The sequence below is a fragment of the Malurus melanocephalus genome, unplaced genomic scaffold (genome assembly GCF_030028575.1).
Source record: "Malurus melanocephalus ecotype Western Australia unplaced genomic scaffold, MMel_1.1 scaffold_449, whole genome shotgun sequence".
Taxonomy (NCBI): Eukaryota; Metazoa; Chordata; class Aves; order Passeriformes; family Maluridae; genus Malurus; species Malurus melanocephalus.
The window spans coordinates 459,575-480,311 of NW_026623681.1; the positions used below are offsets into that span (position 1 = coordinate 459,575).

The 20,737-nt window shown below is 42.8% G+C and overlaps 1 protein-coding gene across 1 annotated transcript in view; it reads right to left on the bottom strand.

Annotated features, from left to right (window-relative positions):
• The window catches only part of NUP210 (nucleoporin 210), a 62,912-nt gene that overhangs the window by 21,711 nt on the left and 20,464 nt on the right, over positions 1-20,737 (bottom strand). The window contains exons 10-21 of the mRNA XM_057380357.1: positions 19,903-20,043; positions 18,580-18,717; positions 14,899-15,054; positions 11,734-11,932; positions 9,974-10,119; positions 9,083-9,091; positions 8,163-8,375; positions 6,776-6,949; positions 4,645-4,837; positions 4,277-4,383; positions 1,966-2,070; positions 1,736-1,837 (exon numbers count right to left, since the gene is read on the bottom strand). Coding sequence (XP_057236340.1) covers positions 1,736-1,837; positions 1,966-2,070; positions 4,277-4,383; positions 4,645-4,837; positions 6,776-6,949; positions 8,163-8,375; positions 9,083-9,091; positions 9,974-10,119; positions 11,734-11,932; positions 14,899-15,054; positions 18,580-18,717; positions 19,903-20,043 — 1,683 coding nt within the window. The remainder of the gene's footprint in view (positions 1-1,735; positions 1,838-1,965; positions 2,071-4,276; positions 4,384-4,644; positions 4,838-6,775; positions 6,950-8,162; positions 8,376-9,082; positions 9,092-9,973; positions 10,120-11,733; positions 11,933-14,898; positions 15,055-18,579; positions 18,718-19,902; positions 20,044-20,737) is intronic.

Here is a 20,737-nt window from a genome sequence, read left to right on the forward strand (position 1 = left end):
GCCTCAAAATAGAAAAGGATGAGAAGTTTTAATAAAGGTCAGCTTCCAGAACAGCAGCAGTTCCAGGGAGGGGGGCTAAYACAGGGGCTGGGCAGCAGAGCAGGGGAGGTGGCCAGGGGAGGGAGCTGGAATGCTGSTCAGCTGGGCTGGAAGAGCAAAGAGAGGAAATAAGGAGAGGGAAAAGGGCAAGTAGAGCTACTGCAACTTTTAAAACTCTTCCTGTCTCCCCTACCTCTGCAGTTCTCCTCTCCCATTAGGTGTCCAGTGGCTCCCAATATCCAGGGTTAGTTACTGCACTGGTGAACATTCTTCACTCCTATCCTGCTACCACCCGTGCCCAGAAAAGCTGCTGCATCAAAACCAGAGGGAGAGGTACAGAATTTATCACTGGCAGCCCCAGCGAAGAGTCTGGGAATCACTGCTCCAGATAACTTGAATTTAGTTTCTCTGAAGAGTTTACTATCAACCCATCCTCTGTCAACCTGGCTGCAYTAGCACCTGCCACAGCAGCAGCCTGACAGAGCCTGCTGATTTCCCAGGCCATTCTGCTGCCTCCATGGARAAATCCACGGGTGGTACTGGGATTTAACCCAAACACAGCACACAGGGCTTACAAACATGCCAAATTCGTGTGCATGGGGTTGCATTTTTTAAAAATGTGTTAAAATTAGGGTTTTCTCTCCTCTAATCTGACAGGCAGTTAAATCTCTTTCTACACTTCACAAAGTCCATCTTGCTGTCACTGCTCCACTCCTGAATTTCAGATGATAGCACTGAACTTATCTCATGTAYATCAGTTAAACCCATCAGGGAGAGCTGACTAAAAAAACCCAAGAGTTTAAACAGTGTACTGTGTACAAAAAACGTCTCATCTCTTCTACTTTTTCCTCACCTCTGTGCCTAGTTGGAAAAGATATTCCCACCTCACACTTGCAACAGTTAGAGACAATCAAAATGTTTCACAAATTCTTTTGATATTCTAATTTCCACCTTAATTATCATTATTTCACAACATTATCAGCATGATTTCTTACAAAACAAATCTGTAAATTATAGATTTATAAAAACTMCTCTTCAAAGCAACTTGTTTCTTTTCCAATTCTTGCCTGGTGAAAGCAGCAATGCAAACATAGTTTTACTGTTGCTCACTGCAGAATGCATTTCATATTCTGGGCCTGATGAAGTCAAGCACACCCGCACTTTAGYTGTATCTTCTAGTGGAAAAGTGCATTAGAACCTTAATATGGAGATCAGAAATAAACTCTTTAATACATACTCTTYCACAAAATCAGAATGCAATACTGTGATTAAAAAACACCCTGAAACAGCACTATAGAAGAATTTAAAGCTTTCAGTAGTAGCCCATGGCAAATATTCCAGTATTACTTTGGAAACCAATTAATCTTATGCATAATACTTCTGAATAATTCTGTCACATTATTTTACATTTTGTATTTGCGAAACCAGGAACATTTTATTRCAAAGCTGTAATGGGTGAAGTACTTTGTACTGGCTTTTATATTGTACAGAGAACATGTGTGCATCACAACTGTAATGAAACAATTTCCTGTACCTGAAACTATACTTGAAAGTGCCAGTGCAAAGATCTCTTGCCTGAAGCATGACTGTGACAGGAAACRCACCCAAAACGCAGCTACTGCCTCTCTATCCATATGTGCTAAAAAATGACCAGGAGTGCTGAAGCTGCAGAACAGTAACAAAACACTGCACTCACCAAAGCAATACTTCGAGTCTCATCATGTGTCACTCTTACAATATTTGGCACACTGGTATTAATGAAAAAATATCCAGAACCTTGTTGGATGAGAAGTTCTGCCTGCAAAACCAGAAAAGCATCCAAAATTAAGATTTTATCTTTCTAGTAAAACTGGTCTTCTTACASATCTTCTATGATGTGTGATGTTTTCCTCCCTGCAGCTGGAAAGCAGCAGTGTAACTCTTTACCTGCACGTCAGGGTGGTTGTAAATGGACACTGCAGTAGGGCTCACTTTCACATCTTCCACGAGCATCAGTTCAATGGTGGCAGGTCCTGGGAGCACAGCTTCATACTGCAAGGAACCATTTTAGTAGTCAGAGCAGAGGCAGAAAACTGCACATCTCCTGTGTGTGCAGGGAGGATGCTTAAAGCAGGTGACCAAAGGGCCAGAGCACAAGTGGAGGTTATGAGATACCCACAAGACCCAGATGGCTCAGTCAGATCTCCTGCACAGGGAAGGGCACCCTCAGGGCATGGTCTCTTCTGCACCCCTGGCYGAGCCAGAGGACACGGGCCCAGGCACTGCAGGATCAGTGAATCATGTCTGCCAAGCACAGCCAGGGTATGAACTCTGAGACATGGCCTAAATTCATACAGAATGATGAGGCAAATGCACAAAGTTTTCTTCTACTTCTAACTCATCTTTTCRTGCTTACTCTTGGCAGGCCACCAAGAGAAATTCTTCCTTAAATGTAAGTACATGAACACTGGACCAGATGCAGGTTTAATCACTCACTCATAACAACATTAGATGAGAAAAGGAAAAAGGTTTTTTGAGGAAGTTACTATTCTGTACCCAGTTCACCTAATTAGTAGAATTATTTCCTTGATGTAGAAAGGATGTCATCTTTCCCTAATGACATAATAGGGTGTTCCACTTAAACATGGAACAACGATCAAGACATCTTAATATCCCATCTACTAGATTTTTGTTTGTGTTTTTGGCTGCAAGAAAAGAGAATGGGCACATTTGAAAGCAGAATAAAGCAGCCCATTGCTACCTGAAAAGAGCAGCGAAGTTACCTCATTCAAAGAAACAACACATGAGCCTACAAAGTGTAGCAGAACTGGCATCTACAACTACCAAAGAGTCCTCCCAGCCTTAAACATGGAGAACAGAACTTAAGAGAGCTCCAGAGCCATTTTACATACATGTACTCCATTCCTCTCTGAATTCAAGGCAAAGTTTAAAGCATTCACTTCTCTAATTATTTCTAAAATAAGAAAGAATATTGAATACTGGTCTACCAAAGCAGAGCACAATGACTTACAAAATGATTGCAGAATATCAAGTATCCATATTACAACTTAATTTTTAAGGAGAAAAAAAAAAGAAACATAACCAATGTCCTTGAATAACTTCAGTAGCAAAGTAATTGTGTCTCTACTGTAGTAATTCTGACTAAGCTGTAGTCAAATTCTCCAGGGAAATCCATCAACACCATGCTTCCCAACAGAAGAGTAGAAATCTCCCAGGGAAGTCGAGAACCAAGTGGCAAAACAGATCATCTCAAAGAATTTACTAAGCAGATGCCAAACCTTCGCCACGCTGAGAGGAACCTGGCCCACAGGGTCACATTAGTGGTGCCCATCTGCTACCTGCTTTCAGTTAAATACTGTAACCTCTCACTGCATATTTCACTCTTTGCCTCAACTCTGTTTTCAAGGTACTGCATATCCAAACCCACTGAAATCTTCCATAACAAAGCTCCACACCAATTCCATTTAAGAAGCAGGATATTTTAAGAGTCACTTAGTGCACATGTCAGGTTATTCCAAAGGCTGAAACCTGCCCTCATATTCAGTTTAAAAAAGTGACAAACAGAAAACTGCCATCTGTTTACACCTGCCCTCTTTGTTCATCATCACTACCTTTTGCCATTTTTCTTCCCTATGCTGAGTAYCTGCAAACTAAGTATTTCAGAGAGTGGCTAATGACTTGTAAAATGAGAGCCTGGGCTTATGGCTGGCATTGTACAACTGCAGAAGTCTCTCAGGAAAAAAAAAGAGAGAGCATTAGTCAGAGCCCAGACTAACATATGGTCCATATGAGGAATCAGTCAGCTTTTGCTTTGCTCATGCAGAACTTTCCCACCCAGCTTTGCAGTGGCAATAATCCATTTGCTTTCCCCAGTGACAGCTGCACAAAGCACATGGCTGCCKTAGTGAAGGACAAGCAGCAGAGATTCACCAATTCATTAAAAACCTTAAATTGAAACAAAACCAACTGAAACACTTTCTCTGCAATGACTTTGCCCACATGATTAAAAAAACTCCCAAGGACTTGGATATGTTTGGTACGGATCGCAGCACCTAGTGCAGAGGAAAGCAGAAAAGCCATGAATCAGTATAAAACCACTGCTGTTTCACCCTGTGTCCAGACATCACCATGGAGCTGCCTTATTTGTACAGTGCTATGCACGGAGGAAATAAATCCATCCCAGGAACAYGGGGCATTAATCACAGGGAAATGGCACCAAAACCCTGAGTGCTGTTACCGGTACTGTTGCTTTGGCTGCCTTCAGGTGGGACTGCTGGTATCCAGTGGCAGTGGCAGAGATGGCAGCAGTTCCAAACTCACGATCAACTACAACAGTCTGTAAGCCTAGAATGCAACAAAGATGAATGATACACTGCTTAGCTCTTCTAGGATCATTCTCACCACACAACMATTTTCTCTCTCAAGACAGGTTCTAGATATTTGATTTGGTTCTTTTTTTTCCTCCCATTAGTACTGCACGCTACAAAAATACACATTGATGTTAAGCTAAGTATGACTGTGGATTCATTTCTTTAATCATGCTCAGACAAACAGATTTAATCCTAATCTTCAAACCATGAAACGCTCATTTAAACCCTCTCATACCATGCATTTTCATCCGACCATTCCCCTCCTCCTTCAGAGTCAGCTCCATTGGCAGATGTGGCTCAATACGAGCAATGGCCTTATCTGTGGATTCCCACATCACACTAAGAGAGCTGAAGTTGTCAAATTTCCGGCCTTGCAGGTCATAGGCAGCCAAATCCAGTACTGGATTGCGGTAATTGGAAACRGGAACCTGAAAAAGAAGGACTATTTTGAACTGAAGGATTTTTTAATCATTAAAGAAAACATACGCTCGGTTCTGTGAGATTTTTTGTAACATCATTACATAAGAAAGGTTCATTAAAATGAGGCATCAGTGCAAGGCATTAAGCTGTACTCCAGCTACCCTGAGATTATCTCAGATGGTCAGAGCATGGGGCTGATAACACCATGTGGGCTCARTCCCTGAATGGGCCATTTAGAGCTGGACTCGATGATCTTTCTGGGGCGCTTCCAACTCAGAATATTCTGTGAATTTGTGAACTCCAAAGGAGCTTTCCTGAACGATGGGCATTTTTTTAGCCAGTGAATTATCTTAAAACAAACAAATKATCTTAAAACAAAAAGAGCCCCTCCCCAAAACAACAACAAAACTGAACGACAGCTCAACAAAATTGTTTTTAGAATTCAAAGAATGAATGATAAACACTGGTGTTTGTCAGAAGCTCAAAATTCTGGTGTTGTTCTTGTGAAGTGCATTAGCAACAGCAGTGCACCAAGGCAGGCTTAACTGACACATAATGGAGGCAGGAAAGCAAGTGAGCTCTGGAGTGGCTAACAATACACAAAAATCTCCTTCTCCTCTGGTTATACAGAGTAGTTGATGAATCTATTTTCAATGATTCATCAACTCAACAGGCACTGCAGTTTTAGGGGAGGATGACTTTTACAATTGCCTGGAAATATTAACACAACAAAACATGGTTTACTCAGCAGCCAACACGTGACAACACTCATTAGGWTAGAGAATACAGAATAAATACAGACCAGCAAAGTTCTTTATGCTTGATAATCTACACATAAACATTGTCCATTTACTGTGACTCAGGGTGTACAGCTGGTCACCTCTGATGTCCCTGACCACTACTCACAGTATGTGATCCACAGTTTGTGCCTTCAYCGGTAAGGCAACACACAAATGCACACTCATATAATAATACATGGATGGTAAAATATTTCTATTATTCAAGAGAACAGTTAGATTAGAATGAAGTGGTACAGAGCATTCTTCAGAAAGAACTACTTGAAACTTCTCTCCTCCCTCTTTTTTATATAAAAAAAAATATCTCACAAGTCAGAATGGCTCCCTCAGTGTGACACTTCTGTAAGAAGCCACAATCCAAACATTTTCAGGTGTATTCCTGTTTTCTGATAGCTCCCTTTATAAACCTGTTTGAATGGTCACTGCAGAATCCCAGAATTGTTTGAGAGGGACCTCAAAGCTCACCCCATTYCAYCCCCTGCCATGGGCARRGACAYCTCCCACTATCCCAGGGTGATCCAARCCCCATCCAGCCTGGCCTTGGACACTGGCAGGGATCCAAGCTCAGMCASAGCTTSTCTGGGCACCCTGTGCCARKGCCTCCCYACCCTCACAGGGAGGAATTTCTTCCYAGCATCCCATCTAACCCTGCCTTCTGGCAGCAGGAAGCCATTCCCTGTGTCCTGTCCCTCCTGGTCCTTTCCAAAGTCCCTCTCCAGCTCTCCTGGAGCCCCTTGAGGCCCTGCAAGGRGCTCTGAGGTCTCCCTGTATCCTCTCTTCTTCAAGTGAACCCCTCAGCTCTCCCAGCCTGGCTCCAGAGCAYTTTCGTGTCCCTCCCTCTGGACTTGCTCCAACAGWTCCTCATCTTCCTTGTGCTGGGACCCCAGAGCTGGATGCTGTGCTGCAGCTGGGCTCTTACCAGWGCAGAACAGAAGGGCAGAATCCCCTGCCCTGACGTGCTGCCACGTTCTGCAGGACCCCCCACCTGAGCCTGCTCTGTGAAGGAGCTCCCAAGGGCACCAGTGTGGCCACAGCTCCAGTTCCTGCTCTTCCTGCAGCAGCTCAGATACTTTATTTCACACRTACAGCTCCAAACACTGATTTTCAGTTTTAAGAACACTTCCTTTTCCTGTCATTTCCCAGGCTTACCACTTGCTTGTTCTGTTGGAGCAAAGGGCAGGAGAGATCAAGCTGAGGGCTGCCATAAACAGGAATCACAGTCAGTCGGGAAGGGACAGCACAGATGAACTTCACCACWGCAGGTTCAACTGCTGGGAAAGGGTTGGTGACTGTGGGGCTGTTCCCAACTGTTAGGGTAATAACCTGAAAACAGCAAATGAGGAGAGAGTTGAGTTCAGGCGTGTTGTATTTCCACAGATCTCAGTTACGCTATAATCACGTGATCATCAGAATGAAAAGCAAAAATACAATTCTTGGGGATATACAGCACTATTAAGACCCAGGAAGATGTAAAAGGGGCAGCATACTTCAAGAACAGCTCTTTATCACTATGCARGTATTATTCCTAGGTGTTCATGTTCATCACAATCAAACTTGATGCAAACAACAAATCTCTTGTAAATGAAAAAGGGAACAGCAGGAGTTCTTGCAGAGTGAGACTAGAAGAGCCCAAACGCAACATTTATAGTCACTTCAGTGTGTTTAAAAACATTTCATCTTTTATTTCACATTCCTTTTTTAGCCTTAGCAAAACGAAGTGGATACAAAGCCAGAGAAGGCTGAGGCAGCTCTGGTTACCTGCCTCAYCCCCTCATGCACTGGTGCTGGGCAGAGCCATGCAAGTGTGATGTGCTGGCGACAGCATAGCCATGCACATCCTGGACATCAACAAGGCCTGCTCCTTTTGATGCTGCACTTAACAGAAACAGCTCCACTTTGCAAAGTGTCCACTGAGGCAACCAGTAGAACTTGGCAGCCCCACCAAAATGCTCAGGCCTTGCAGAAATGCAGGAGGAAAACATTAAATCAAAGCTAAAAGCTTCATGGTCTGGGGAGGGTGAATAAAGCAGGACAAATCCCTTTGGCATACTGCAGAAAACAAAACCAGGTGGAGAATGAGCACAGCCATGCTCACCAAGGCTGCACAAAGAGCAAAGCAGTCAATTCCTGTGGCTGCCATTTGTCAGAATAAACAGAATTACTCTGGAACGTAACGTGGTTAGGAAGAGTGGGTCAGACAGAGGAGTCAGCCTGCTGCAGTAACCTTCTGCTCTGATTCTGCTCATGCAAACTGAACCTGCACTGATCAGGATGTTCAGTGCATCCCACAACATAAGGTTTCCACAATTTGGGTTTATACTGCAATAAACCCATCATAAACCATGTCTTAACATAATGTTGTGAAAYGCTCACTCTAAAACCTGCATCACAGTGCATAAACAATGTACTTATCCAAGTTCTTTACCAGCTTATAATAAAAACATCTTGCTACATAACAGGCATATGGCACCATAAATACATCTGGAGCCAGTTCTCAGTGCCTGATGGAGGGCAAGAGATCCCTTCTGGCACTTACCTGCTCTCCCAGGCTCCTGCACAGCGCYCTAACCCAGTGCTGGTTGTCATTTTGAGGTGTGGGAGGTTCAAGTAAGGACAGGACAACGCTTTCTGCATCCTCAGCAGCGATGCTCCTGAAGAACTTGGAAGGTTCTTGGACCCATGGCTTAGGTCCTCCTTCAAAYAACATATCCTTAGAGGAACCCAGAGTCACTAAAGCGACATAYGGTGCCTGTAATTAGTCAATTAATTAATTAATTAATTACCAAGTAATAATTCTGTTTACATAGCTTGGTTTTGTTTTGCAAAATAAGCTTCCTCCTTAATGGAACAGCTGCATTGGTTCCTTGGATTAGGCTGTGATTTCTCCCACACAGTGGTTGTCAGMACACTTAGTAAGAACAGAACTGCACCAAAATCCACAAGGATTCTGTCCAGCTGGATTATATTCAAAGGAAGCCATGGAGCCAAAGAAATGTTTTAGCTGCATTCTAATCACATCTCTTTCATGAAGAATTACAGCAAAAGGGAGACCCTCAATATATTCTTTTGAGCACAGAGAGATAGYATTCTGCTACACTTTTTTTTTTWWWAAAAAAGAAGTATTTTTAAATGAATGAAAGAATGTCAAATTGTACTTCAACTTGACAGTGCTCTCTCCAGAACTGTTCTATGTATGTAATTATTCTCCTACACAAGTTTTACTTCAAACCTCTCTAACAAATTCTGCACTGATGCATGCCGCTGAGACAGCCTGTGCAGTTCATCACCACAGCAATTAACCTGACATTTAGTACACAAAAATCATTGTAGTTTGTGTTTCACAAAATGATATTACTTGGGCGTGTAGTAAGGAAGAAGGGCAGCCAGCATAAAGGATGGGGTTCAATTCTTTCTATACATGTGTTTTGGTGGAAGTGAGTGAATGCAAAGGTTGGCATCAATGGTCTTCCTTTCGTTTACTGCCTGGTTGTATTTCTAATATAAAGTTAAAAACCTATTAGAAAACTATGAGATTTAGCCCCAAGTRTCTGCTAGCCCTCAGACTGTTTACCTTTCTCCCACTTTTTAATGCTGTAATTCATTTTCTTCCAAGCTATGTCCATCAGAAAAATGCTTTCCCTTTCTGGGCAAGATAAATATTTCATTCTTCAGAAGGGAGGGAAAAGAGTGTAGAAATCGTTCAATGAAAGGTAAGTTCTTCACTGAGGTATCAGCACAGATTTTTTTCAACTACCCTCCCTGTCACCATGATCTGCCTTTTAGGTACCCAAGAATCATTTAACTTTATCCATGAAAAGCAGCTTTACAACACCTGTAGGGGCTTTGCTATTAAATGTGAAAGATGCCATGAACATGAAAAACTCCTAATAAGGGGGATTATGCTGCTCTCTCACTCTGCTGCCAGTAAGTTTACACACTGCACTTAAGATGTCTCAGCATTCTAAATAACTGAGCATAATTATTTGAAGAGATCTAAAAGAAATGTGTATTTAAAATGTAAAATCATTATAGYCACATATTTGTAGGATTTGTGCTAACACTGTTTCCAGATTTGGGTGAAAAGCTATGGTTGAACACTCAGACTTCGGCTGTGCAGAGTCAGTGCCAGGCCTCTGCAGATGAGGTAATACAGCAGCCTCTTCTGTATTTCTATCTRCTGACTCTGTACTCAGCTTCTTTCTTATTTATTCTCCTCACTGAACCGGCCAGCAATGAAATACAAACCCACCTACTTGAGTTTTCAAACCCATTCCTCACATAACCTGCTGTCTGTCATGCAGAGGTGTGTAAGTGGTGGATTGCTCCAGGAGCAGAGGAAACACTCACTTTCAGTGGCAGATAAGCAGCGATGGTGATGCTGGCACTGAGGCGCACGTGCCCATGGGTGTACACAACAACCAGTCTGGTGTATCCCTGAGCTTCAGCCTTCACTATGACACCACTACAGAAATCAGCTGTTGGCTCAAGTCTTCCTGTCAATAAATTAAAAATACACAACTTATCTGGAGAGAAATGTTGAGGAATGTTCATCACATTTAACACAGCCATTTGAAGGGAGCCTACAAGAAAGAYRGRGAGAATTTTTTACAAGGGACAGGACAAGGYGGAATGGCTTCAAACTGAAAGACAGAAGGTTTAGATGGGATATTGGGAAAGAATTCTTGGCTGTGAGGGTGGGGAGGACCTGGCACAGTGTGCTCAGAGAAGCTGTGGCTGCCCCATCCCTGGGAGTGYCCAAGGCCAGGYTGGACAGGGCTTGAAGCACCCTGGGATAGTGGAAGGTGACCCTGACCATGGTAGGGGKTGGAACTGGATGGGTTTTAAGGTCCTTCCAAYKCAAACYGYTCTGGGGTCCTGTRACTGAYGGTTCTACAATGATTTTTCTCAACAAAAACAGTTCCACCAGAAATAAATACAATGTGCCCTCCAATGAAATGGGTAAAAACGTTCACTACTGTCTTTCATATCAAACCCAACACTTACCCAAATGTCTGGGTCTTTTAAAGTCTTCAGTTTCAGTCCTAGTCAGGACACAAGTCTTTACTTATGGCAGAAACTAATACAGCTCCTCTCTCTTACTGAACATTCTCATACTCTTTCAACATGAAACTGGCTCATAACTCAGCACAGAACGAGTCACACTGCTTAGACAAAGCTCCAGAACAGAACCTCCTGAACTGCAAGCAATACATCATTTMTCTAGCTCAAGGTAAGGAATTTTCATGAAAACTCTCTGCCTACTTGGAGGACACTAAGCTTGAGAAAGGTCTATTTTTAGTTTTGTTGAAACAAACACTACAGCAGCACAGGATACAGTGACATCTGAACCAGCTGCCTCTCAGGCAGAGAGATGCTACTCTGCACATTGGGTTTGCTGGCTCAGTAGCACAGGAAAGAGCTTCCATACAAGTCACTTGGCAAAAATTAATGGTCAACCTGAACAACATCCTGAATCCAGTCGTCACAAGAACAGGCACAACGCTCAGTGTGCARCTGGCCCAACAACATTAATGTCAATCTTTAAAAATAATCTTTAAAAATAATACCTGACAAAAGGCATTTCTTAGGAAATGAGCTTGACAACAACAGAGCTTCAGCAAAGACAAGCAGCTCATTGTTTTCATCATTTGTAAGCAAACCATGAGCAGTGTGATTACAGAACTGAAAGTACTGATGGGCACTTTGAGCAAAGCAGTTATTAATCAATGTTTTTGTGAGTCTTCTAATGCTACCTCAAAGCACAACACATGTGGACCCCTCTCATGAGAAAACCCATCAGCTTTGTTACAAAAGCTGGTCAAAAATACTGAATCAGTAAAAAGATAGAAGGGAGACTACACATGATCCAATAAAATTACTGCCAARTGCTTTTAGAGTAACCCAAAACATCAAAAATATCAAAAGAAAGTTCTGTATTTAAAATGTAAATACATTCTCACAATAAAACTACTCTGATCCCCTCCCCTCTGAAGTTAGGCACTTCTGTGGGGATTCTGTACAGAGGAATGAAACAGTGACTGAAGGGGGAGGTGTGACTTGGCAACATCTTAATACAAGTTCCAAAGCAGGGAGGGGGGTCAGAGGACCTTCCAGTGGGCTGAACACGCCCGGGTTCTCCACTTCCACAGCGAGTTCCAGGTGTGAGCAGTCACTCAGCTGGACCAGCTCGCCCCTCTCCACGCTCGTGAGGCCACTGATCCTCAGGGGCAGCTCCAGGATATGCCCAACGTGTGTTTCCACTTGGCACAGTGTGAACTCCATCCCRCTGGGTTCACTCACGTACACCTGGAGGAGGGAAGGAACAAGGACAGATGTATTTCAGTGCTCTTTTCCCAGGCCAGCCCAAGCTCACAGCAGCTTGGTGAGCCTTCCTTTCACTGCTACTCCTGCAATTCTCTTTTCTGCTTCGTAGACCTCAATGCATGGACTAAGCTGAGTGGTATCTCCAGGAGGGTACCATCACTAGCTGGGACAGATTTAGCACCCTACCTTGACTTTCACAGGGCAAATATCTGAGCTAGACCTAACACAGTCAGCAAGGTTAGCAAGGCACCCCAGCCTCCATTACTCACAGCAGCAGGGAGGTATAAATTAAAGGAACTAACGACCCAAATATTTCCTCAATGGATTTTTTACCTTCTTCCTTGCATTTCTGTTGGCAAAACTTTTTATAGGTGGCCAGGGCTTAACACAGTAATTTGTAAAATCTAAAAACTTAATAAACATCTACTGCCTAATCTAACAACCTTCTGCTTCAMCAAGTAATCTTTATGTGATTACTTGCACAAACAAGCCTGGCAGAAACAAATCTTCCATGCTATTACAGAGGGTGGGGAGGCCCTGGCACAGGGTGCCCAGAGAAGCTGTGGCTGCCYCTGGATCCCTGGCAGTGCCCAAGGCCAGGCTGGATGGGGCTTGGAGCACCCTGGGAYGGTGGAAGGTGTCCCTGCCCATGGTAAGGGACMAGATGAACTTTWAAGATTCTYTCCAACCCAAACCCTTCTGYGATTCTATAGCTGGCATGTTGCTATACAAGCCCTAACTTAATTGTTTCTTATTCTGACTTTTTTTTTTCCATTAAAGAATTCACCACAGACTTCATAACAATCACTATAATCAAAGCCTTCATTTGCAATATCTTAATTACTTAATCTTCTGCAACTGGCTTCAGGATACCAAGCCATATGGTACAGAGTTAAAACTGTAATCTCTGTGGATTAACTACCCCTAAAACTACTGAAAACTTGTTCACTGAGGCCAGTAAATAGAACTTTGAAGAGCTATTCCATAAAGAAAAGCAGTTCATAATACAAGAACAAAGGCATTCAAAAATAATCGATTCAAATTGTGCAATACACTGCTCTGAAAGTTCACATGGACAGAAGGTTTCATTCTGTCTTCAGGATTATGTCAAAGGATAAGAAGTTTTAGCTGAAAAAAATCTTCATTCCTGTGTCTCCTGCTAGTAACTGCTGCACTGCTAAAAAGTAGAATCCTGGGTTGTTCACAGAATTATTTCAGACCAAGTGTATAAGCTAAATTCTGAACAGATTTTAATTTATGTCACTATTTTAAGAATTTCAGTAGTTATTTTAAGCATAAAGTTTAGTACCTCTAAAATTCATTTTGTAAAACTGATATAAATAATCTGAGCAAAACCCATGTCCCTCAAAACCCAGCATTAGTAGATGCAGCTGTTACAAGTGAAATTCGGCCAGAAATATTTCCCAAAACACACAGACTAAAAACACTGAAAAAAAAGAAAGGAAGAAAAATAAAATACAAAAAATCTCTGTTTCCACAGCTCCATCTCGGGACAGATTTGGCAGTTTTGGCCAAACAGGTCTTTAACACCTCTGTCCAAAGGGACTTTGGTTCAAGAGGAATGTAGTACAATCCCAAAAGGAGTGCAGTACAACCCCAGGAGTGCTGCACATGGGAATGTTTCCCAGCTGGAGCTGCTCTGTATGGCTGATGTAACATGTGTGTACATGTGTGTACATGTGTGTACATGTGTGTACATGTGTGATGGACCCAGCCTGCTCCCCAGCAGCTGCTGAATGGCCAAGGAAAGTGCACTGCCTCTTTGCTTCCTAAACCCACTTCCACACTCTCCACCACCTCTGGGAAGCATTGGGCAGCTGGATGTTATTTGCCACCTTCAATAACAAACCCATTTTGTTTATGGCCATGCAAACACACAAACACAGCCTCTGGAGCCCAGCACTCACATGTGCTCAGCACACTCAGTTTCTCTGAGGGCAGCAGCAGGTTTCCTCTGCTCCATCAGGTTTCCAGTCCAATGTGWAGCTCTTTGCAAAGGGCACAGAGTTCAAACAGAAATTAAAATGCCTCCATTTGCAAAGGCAGCAGAGTGGTGCCACTTCACAGTAGCAAATGAACACCCCACAGCAGTATYTCCTTATAGATTCTATTCTACCACAGTACAAGTCCAAGTGTACTTAATAGCCTGACACAGAGAGTCAGCACTGACAGTTTCATTAAAGTAATTTGTGTCCAAACGACAGAAGAAATCTCCAGATCAGTAATATGCCGGAGAAAAATATTAGGAAGTGGATTGTCAGTGTTTACCAGAGCAGCTTCTTCACCTTCCTCTGCACACCCCTCCCTGTGGCACCATTACATGAATAGTTCCTGGATTTTCCTCACTCCACACCCCACACTGATCACCATGACCKAAGAACAGGGGATGGTCTGCAGGGAGACCACAAAATCCCTCCTGGGCGTGATGTTTTTCATTGCCACTTTCCCCCAAGCTTCCTAAACCATCATTTTTTCTTGGCCAGTTTAGGTATCTGGAGTCATTCTGCAGCACTGCACTCACTTCAATTACTTCTCCAGACAGAAATTTCCCTGCACATCTTTGTACAACTGTCACCCTTTCACATCAAGGGAGAACACCCACCTCTCATGCTGCAGAATGAATTTGTAGTTTGGCTTGTCTGCTTAGATGGTCAGGCCAGGAATCAATTACCATTTCCTTCTTGCACTTGAAACTTCCAACAAGGAAGAAGACTTGCCAAGGAGATCAGGAAGGGGTAAAGTTAATGCACTGCACAGAGTTTAATTCCCTAAAGCACGAACTGAAACTAATCACTTAAGATACTACAGGGCAGGTAGGGAAACCTCCTGGGAATGTTTTAGAAGGGGAATGCCCATGGTATTCTCAGCTCCTTCACTGTTTCCAAAAGCCATATTCAAGAACAATTAYTGAAAAATAAAACTCTTACCTTCATTTCTCCATAATGCAAAGGATTCCGAACATCAGTTGCCTGAATAAGACTGACCCCAGTCTCACTTCCAGTTGACATCACTCCTTTCACTGTCACTGTAGCTACTGCCTGGTTAGAAGATGACCAGCTGAAGTTGCCACTTCCACCCTGAGCCTGGAATACAGAAGGCAAATCTCTCAAACATTTAATCAAGTACATGGTTCTCACATTTCTTAGCTTCAGGTATCTTGCCTTCAGATTATTCCTTTCAATATCTTGAATGAAAACCAGGCATGCACTGAGAATAGGAAAATACGAATAAAATAACACCCCAGAACTTTCAAATAAGCAAGGTGAAATAAGAGAGATATGAGAAGATTACTACCCTTCATTCATTTTAATTTCAGCTTCCTTCACATACATCTCCTCTGTGCTCACCAGTGCTGCCAAGCCCAATCTCTCCCCAAGCTACAGGAGCCTGCTGGGAGACTGGCAGCTGCCAGKGACTGCCTGTGCTCACAATCAGCAYAGAACYCCCCAGACCAGCACACAGAAGGCTTGGCATGGGGAGTTTCATATTCCTGAAACTCCCACTGATTCTATGCTGCTCAYAGCCAGAGTGCTGCTCTGGGCTCTCAGAGCTGGCACTCTGCACCTACCAGCTTCTTCCAATAGGAATTGTTAAGGGATTTTAAAGGGGAGAGAAAAGGAGGCAGGATGCAGGGAGGGAAAGAGGGAAGGGGGGAAAAAGAAAAGTGGGTGGAGGGGCGAAAGTCCCTTTCTTCTTSGCATTATTTCTTTATTTTTACACTGAAAATCAGCAGGTCTACCTGCAGCCACCCAAGGAACTTGCTGCTCAAGCAACAGATCAGTCAAGCTCTCATAATCATGTCATGCCTTAACAGTGGGATTTTTCTCCAGAGGGGTGAGAACCGGTTACTTGCTATTATGGCCCCCATCAGACACAAATCAGCACACCCACTGTACAAGCACTGCCCCAGACTAGGACAGCATCTCCTGCAGGCTCCTACTGTACAAAGTGAAGGGCCATGAACATTTGCCAGCACAGCACTGTCCTCCATGATGGGCAAACACAYTTACTGCAGAACCAGAGTCATCACAATGATGCAAATCTATAGGTTTGAAACATCAGTACTATGAGCTGTAGGAAGTGCCTGTTGGGACAAACACTGCGCAGAAAGGTTTACCGAGAAAATTTTTTAAGTAAGTGAAAAAATTAGATGACTCAACAGTCCAAAATAAACGTTAAAAGTTCCATCAGAGTAAAACAAGGGTGAAAGTGGAGCAATTTTTTTTATATATTGTTTTAATTTAACTTCCCCAGATTTCCTTTAACCTGTTTCATAATTAAAAAGTAACAAAGTGATAAATCTTGTCTAGAAGGGTAGTGTGGAAAACAAACAAATCCAAATTATACAGGAACTTAGCTAGTAATTTTTATCAGGCAAAAAGAATAAAAAAATAAAGAGGGTCATTTCCCTTCTTCCTTTCTTTAAGCACGTGCACAAACTGATTACATAAGGACACAGACAAACTAATAATAGGTAGTGATCACAGTGAATGACAAGAGATGCATGGGATGTGGTGAGAAAAGCTAAAAGAATGCAAGAGTTCAGGATATTTGTAAWAGTATTTTAGTAAAAACAGGGAGAAGAGCAGGAAACATGAAACAGAAACACCCAATTCTTAATAAYTGTATGAAGTCATATCTCCTTGTCATAAACCCCAGACCCTCAYAACATTTTCTCTCTAGCAGTCAGGCTGCACTGAGGAGAGAGAGGGTGAACCAACTTCCCCTGCAGGCTGATCATTACCCACAGCCTGTCAGGGGAGCTCCACACTCTGCTACCTGTGATAGTGATGCCCTCTCCAGAAAACAAAAACCTCCATGTGCTCAACTTCACACAGCTGGAACTGCACCCATCCCGGGCATGGACTAAAGGAAGGCAACAGAAACCATCTCATTAGCACCAATATGAACAAAGCAACCCCCAACAGACCAGACAGCTGACAAAGTAAAACCAGGCATTCTGATACCATCTGGAGAGAGTAACTTTAGCKATAAACAGAATTTGGCTAGATCCAAAAATCCCTTTCAACTTATTTTCAGAAAAAGTCTATTCACCCATTTGAAATAGCCTGACTGAAGCTACGAAGTGGGAGGCAAACACTGATGTATAGGCAGGAACAACAGCTGAGCTGTGTGTGTGCTGTTGACAACAACCAGTGGTAGTGTGGAATGGAGAGACTGGAAGAAAGGTCTTGGTTTCAGCAAAATTTAAATGTTGGGAGAAACAGGTTTCTATGTTTTTATGGAAAAAAAACCACAGTAAAGTAAAAATACTGACACCATTATTGAAGTATCATGAGGAATGTTCTCCAATGAGATACTTTATTACATATGCAAGATAAGATGAGGGAAGAATAGAATTGTGAAAGAAGTAGKAAACAAAACCACATTTACTTTGCCTTACTGGGAAAACTCCTGCAAAATGATGATGAAGTACTGAAAATGCAGACTGATACTAAGAATTTTTACCACACTCTGCTGGTGTGGTCAGAAATAACATGAAGTAAACCAAACTAGTCCCACAGAACAGACAAGTAGAGATGCAGTGCGTAACTCACTGCAGTTACCCTTAGATTAACACTGCAAAATGCAGCTTAATCCCTATGGGATTGATTCTCCTCCTGGAATCACTGAATCAGTAAGGCTGGAAAAGACCTCTGAGTCTCAACAAGTCCACCACTAAACCACATTCTCAAGTGTCACACCCCATGTCTCTTCAGCACTTCCAGGGATGATGAGTCCACCACGGCCTTGGACAGCCTGTTGCAGCTTGACAACCCTTTCTGTGAAGAAATCTTTTCTACTACCTAAACTAAATGTGAGGCCATTACCTCTCGTCCTGTTCCTTGCCACCTGGGAGAGGAGGCTGACACCAAGTGTCCTGCTGCCTCTTTGGATATGATCTACTTGAGACAGATCCAAAACTGAGGACTGCATTATGCTAAAAGGGAGAGGCAGGAGCTCTGTAYCCAACACCTGAGTGCAAAGTCTGGGTATCATTGGCCTGGGGTAAGAGTCTGGGCTAGGAAAGCACAACTTTCTTTTCCTTAGTTAGACTGGAGACACTGGATACTGGAAGACAAACCATTTGTTTCATGAAGCATATGGAATAACTGACATCTTGGGGGCTGCCACACCTAGGAAACGTATGGAAAACGCTCCTGTAAATCAGCGGTGGCCTTTGCCTCCCTGGAGCTTTGTATTAGGAACAGGAGGTGTGTGGCCCGTGAAGAATACTGATGTCCAAGGCTGGCAGAGTGGTGCTAATTAATCTTGTCATGRCCTTTTTGCAGTCACCTCACACTCCCAATCCCTGCAGCAAAGGGTAGCCTCTAATGATTGCTGTGAAGCTTTGCATATAGGATGCTTCCCAGAATTCCAAACCACTCCAGCCATAGGTGCACGGTGCATGCATGAGAGAGTGCAGAAAGAAAGTCCTGGGTGCATTTYTAAACTACATATTCATTCCTGTAACTAACATCCTCCAAATTACATTTTGGATGCCACTGTGTCTGAAGGATGCAAAGCCAACCCTAACTCAGTGGTTTCAGGCCTCACTGTGCCTGCCTGAGCAGTACTCCATGCAGTTGGGTACTTSTTGGGCATACCTGGATGGGGTACTGGTACACTCCTGCTTTTGGCTGCCAAGGAAACATCAGAATGCCAGGTGAAAGAACGATAGGAACATAGATTTCCACATCCTGCTGGTTTCGCACTGGAACTGACAAGGTATGAACACCTCCATCCTGCAAAATTCAAGAGCATAGTGTTACAAATGGCACCATAGTGCTTCCTGAGTTCATTTTTAGTCCTTGTGTAGAGACAAGTTGTTGAGAACATCTCAGAGAGGAAGGAAAACTCTTCAGGATCACTTAGGAACAGAGTTACTTGCRAGCAGACAGCTCCTGGAAGCACAGTGTGCTACTGTATTAAATGAGTGCTATTGCTGTGGAGATACAGGAGCTCACATTAGTTTAAAAGGCAAACAGAAAGAAGAAATACACCCTTTCACTACTCCTATTCTGAGACCTTGTGTGGAGAACCTATCTGGAGGCTGAACACCTGCATTTAGTCTTTGTTCATCCTACTCTGCAGCAGGTGAGTGCAAAATTCAGCCATTCCTCAACCCCTCCAAACACTGGCCTTTACAGATCTGCTGTCACTGCAGTGCTATAACCCTATGGCACAACACACTGTTACTGCAGCTCTGAAGGAAAACAGTTTTCAGTGGATCCCTTTCCACTGAAGAGAATTTCTCTGACAGAGAATGACCAYGGCTTATCACATTCAAGGATACACTGAATCCTACTCAAGGAATCATTAAAATGATTTCACAGAAAATGGGTTGAAGTATTGAAGTTTCAAGCAAAAGCACCTCACTTCCACACCACGTGTCCTAGTTAGCCACACATTCAGCAGCCTGCCCAACCAGCAGAAAGTTAATGAATATTAATTTGGAGAGATGTGCAGGCTGATACATTTGGCAGATTGTCATTCCAGCATTTAAGGTCACTTACCAATAGATAGCAAACTTCCCCAATGTAACTGACTGCAGAACAAGGCCAGGGTATGAGAGTGATGATCCTACCACAATAAAGTGTAAAATTCCCTCAGCCTGTGAGAGGCCCCTTGCCAAGCACAAGGATCTGCCACGAGAAAAAAAATCAGTGCTGTGCACCACTGCCTTAACAGGAGTTTGCCACATGCTCGGGAGCAGAATCCCACTGCCTTTATTTAAGCAAATCCTCTGTTGACTCAATTGACAGTTTCCATGAAGAAAGGATTTCAGAATTTAGTTCTTAATCTTTTCAAACAAAGACAGCTCAGACCCATGTAATTCTTAGGTTTCCTTTTGCTACAAAGTCACCACTGCACAACTCCRTTATTTTTAGGCCTACCAGTGAAGCAGAAGAGTTTTCACAAAGACACACCTGATCAACTACTGACGTCAGTGCAGCATCAATTGTGGTCTGGCCCGCCTTTAYTGCCTTCACATAGTGATAGGATCCATTCAGAGATGACTGCAGCACCTCAAAGTATTCTTTGGACAGCTCTGYAGCAATTCTGATGTTCTAAAACCAGAATGTGAAATAGAAATTGTCACAGGTAACTGGCACTAATACTGGACAAAAAGCCATAAAYATACAACACCAAATCAATGAGCAAACTATTTTTTAATAACATAGTACAAATGCATATTGTTGAAACTGACTAGAATTTTCCCTATGAAAAGTTTCAGTCATTCAGTAAGACTTTACCTTCAGACACAGCATTAATTCCACAGAAAGTTTTCTTTTTAAAATTATCACTAACATGCAATTTAACATGAAAGTACCAATATTCATAACACTACATAGTTCATATTTCACACGAATTTCTTAATTTTGTCCTTCTTAAACACAAAAGAATATGTAAATATATTGCCTCAACAGCACACGGCTTAGCTCTAGCTCAAACTTGTATCTGTATCCCAAAAGGCAATTATAAGCAAATAAACTAACATTCCCATATCTCTAATATTCTGAACAGAAATAATTTAGTACATTTTTTCTTGCTGCAAAAGAACTATTTACATTTAGTTTTCTTTATMGTTTTTTCAAAGAACTATGTACATTTGGTACCTACTATACAGAACCTAGGAAGAAGCTCTTCCCCATGAGGTGGTGAGGCCCTGGCACAGTTTTCCAGAGAAGCTGTGGCTGCCCCTGGATCCCTGGCAGTGCCCAAGGCCAGGCTGGACATTGGGGTTTGGAGCAGCCTGGGACA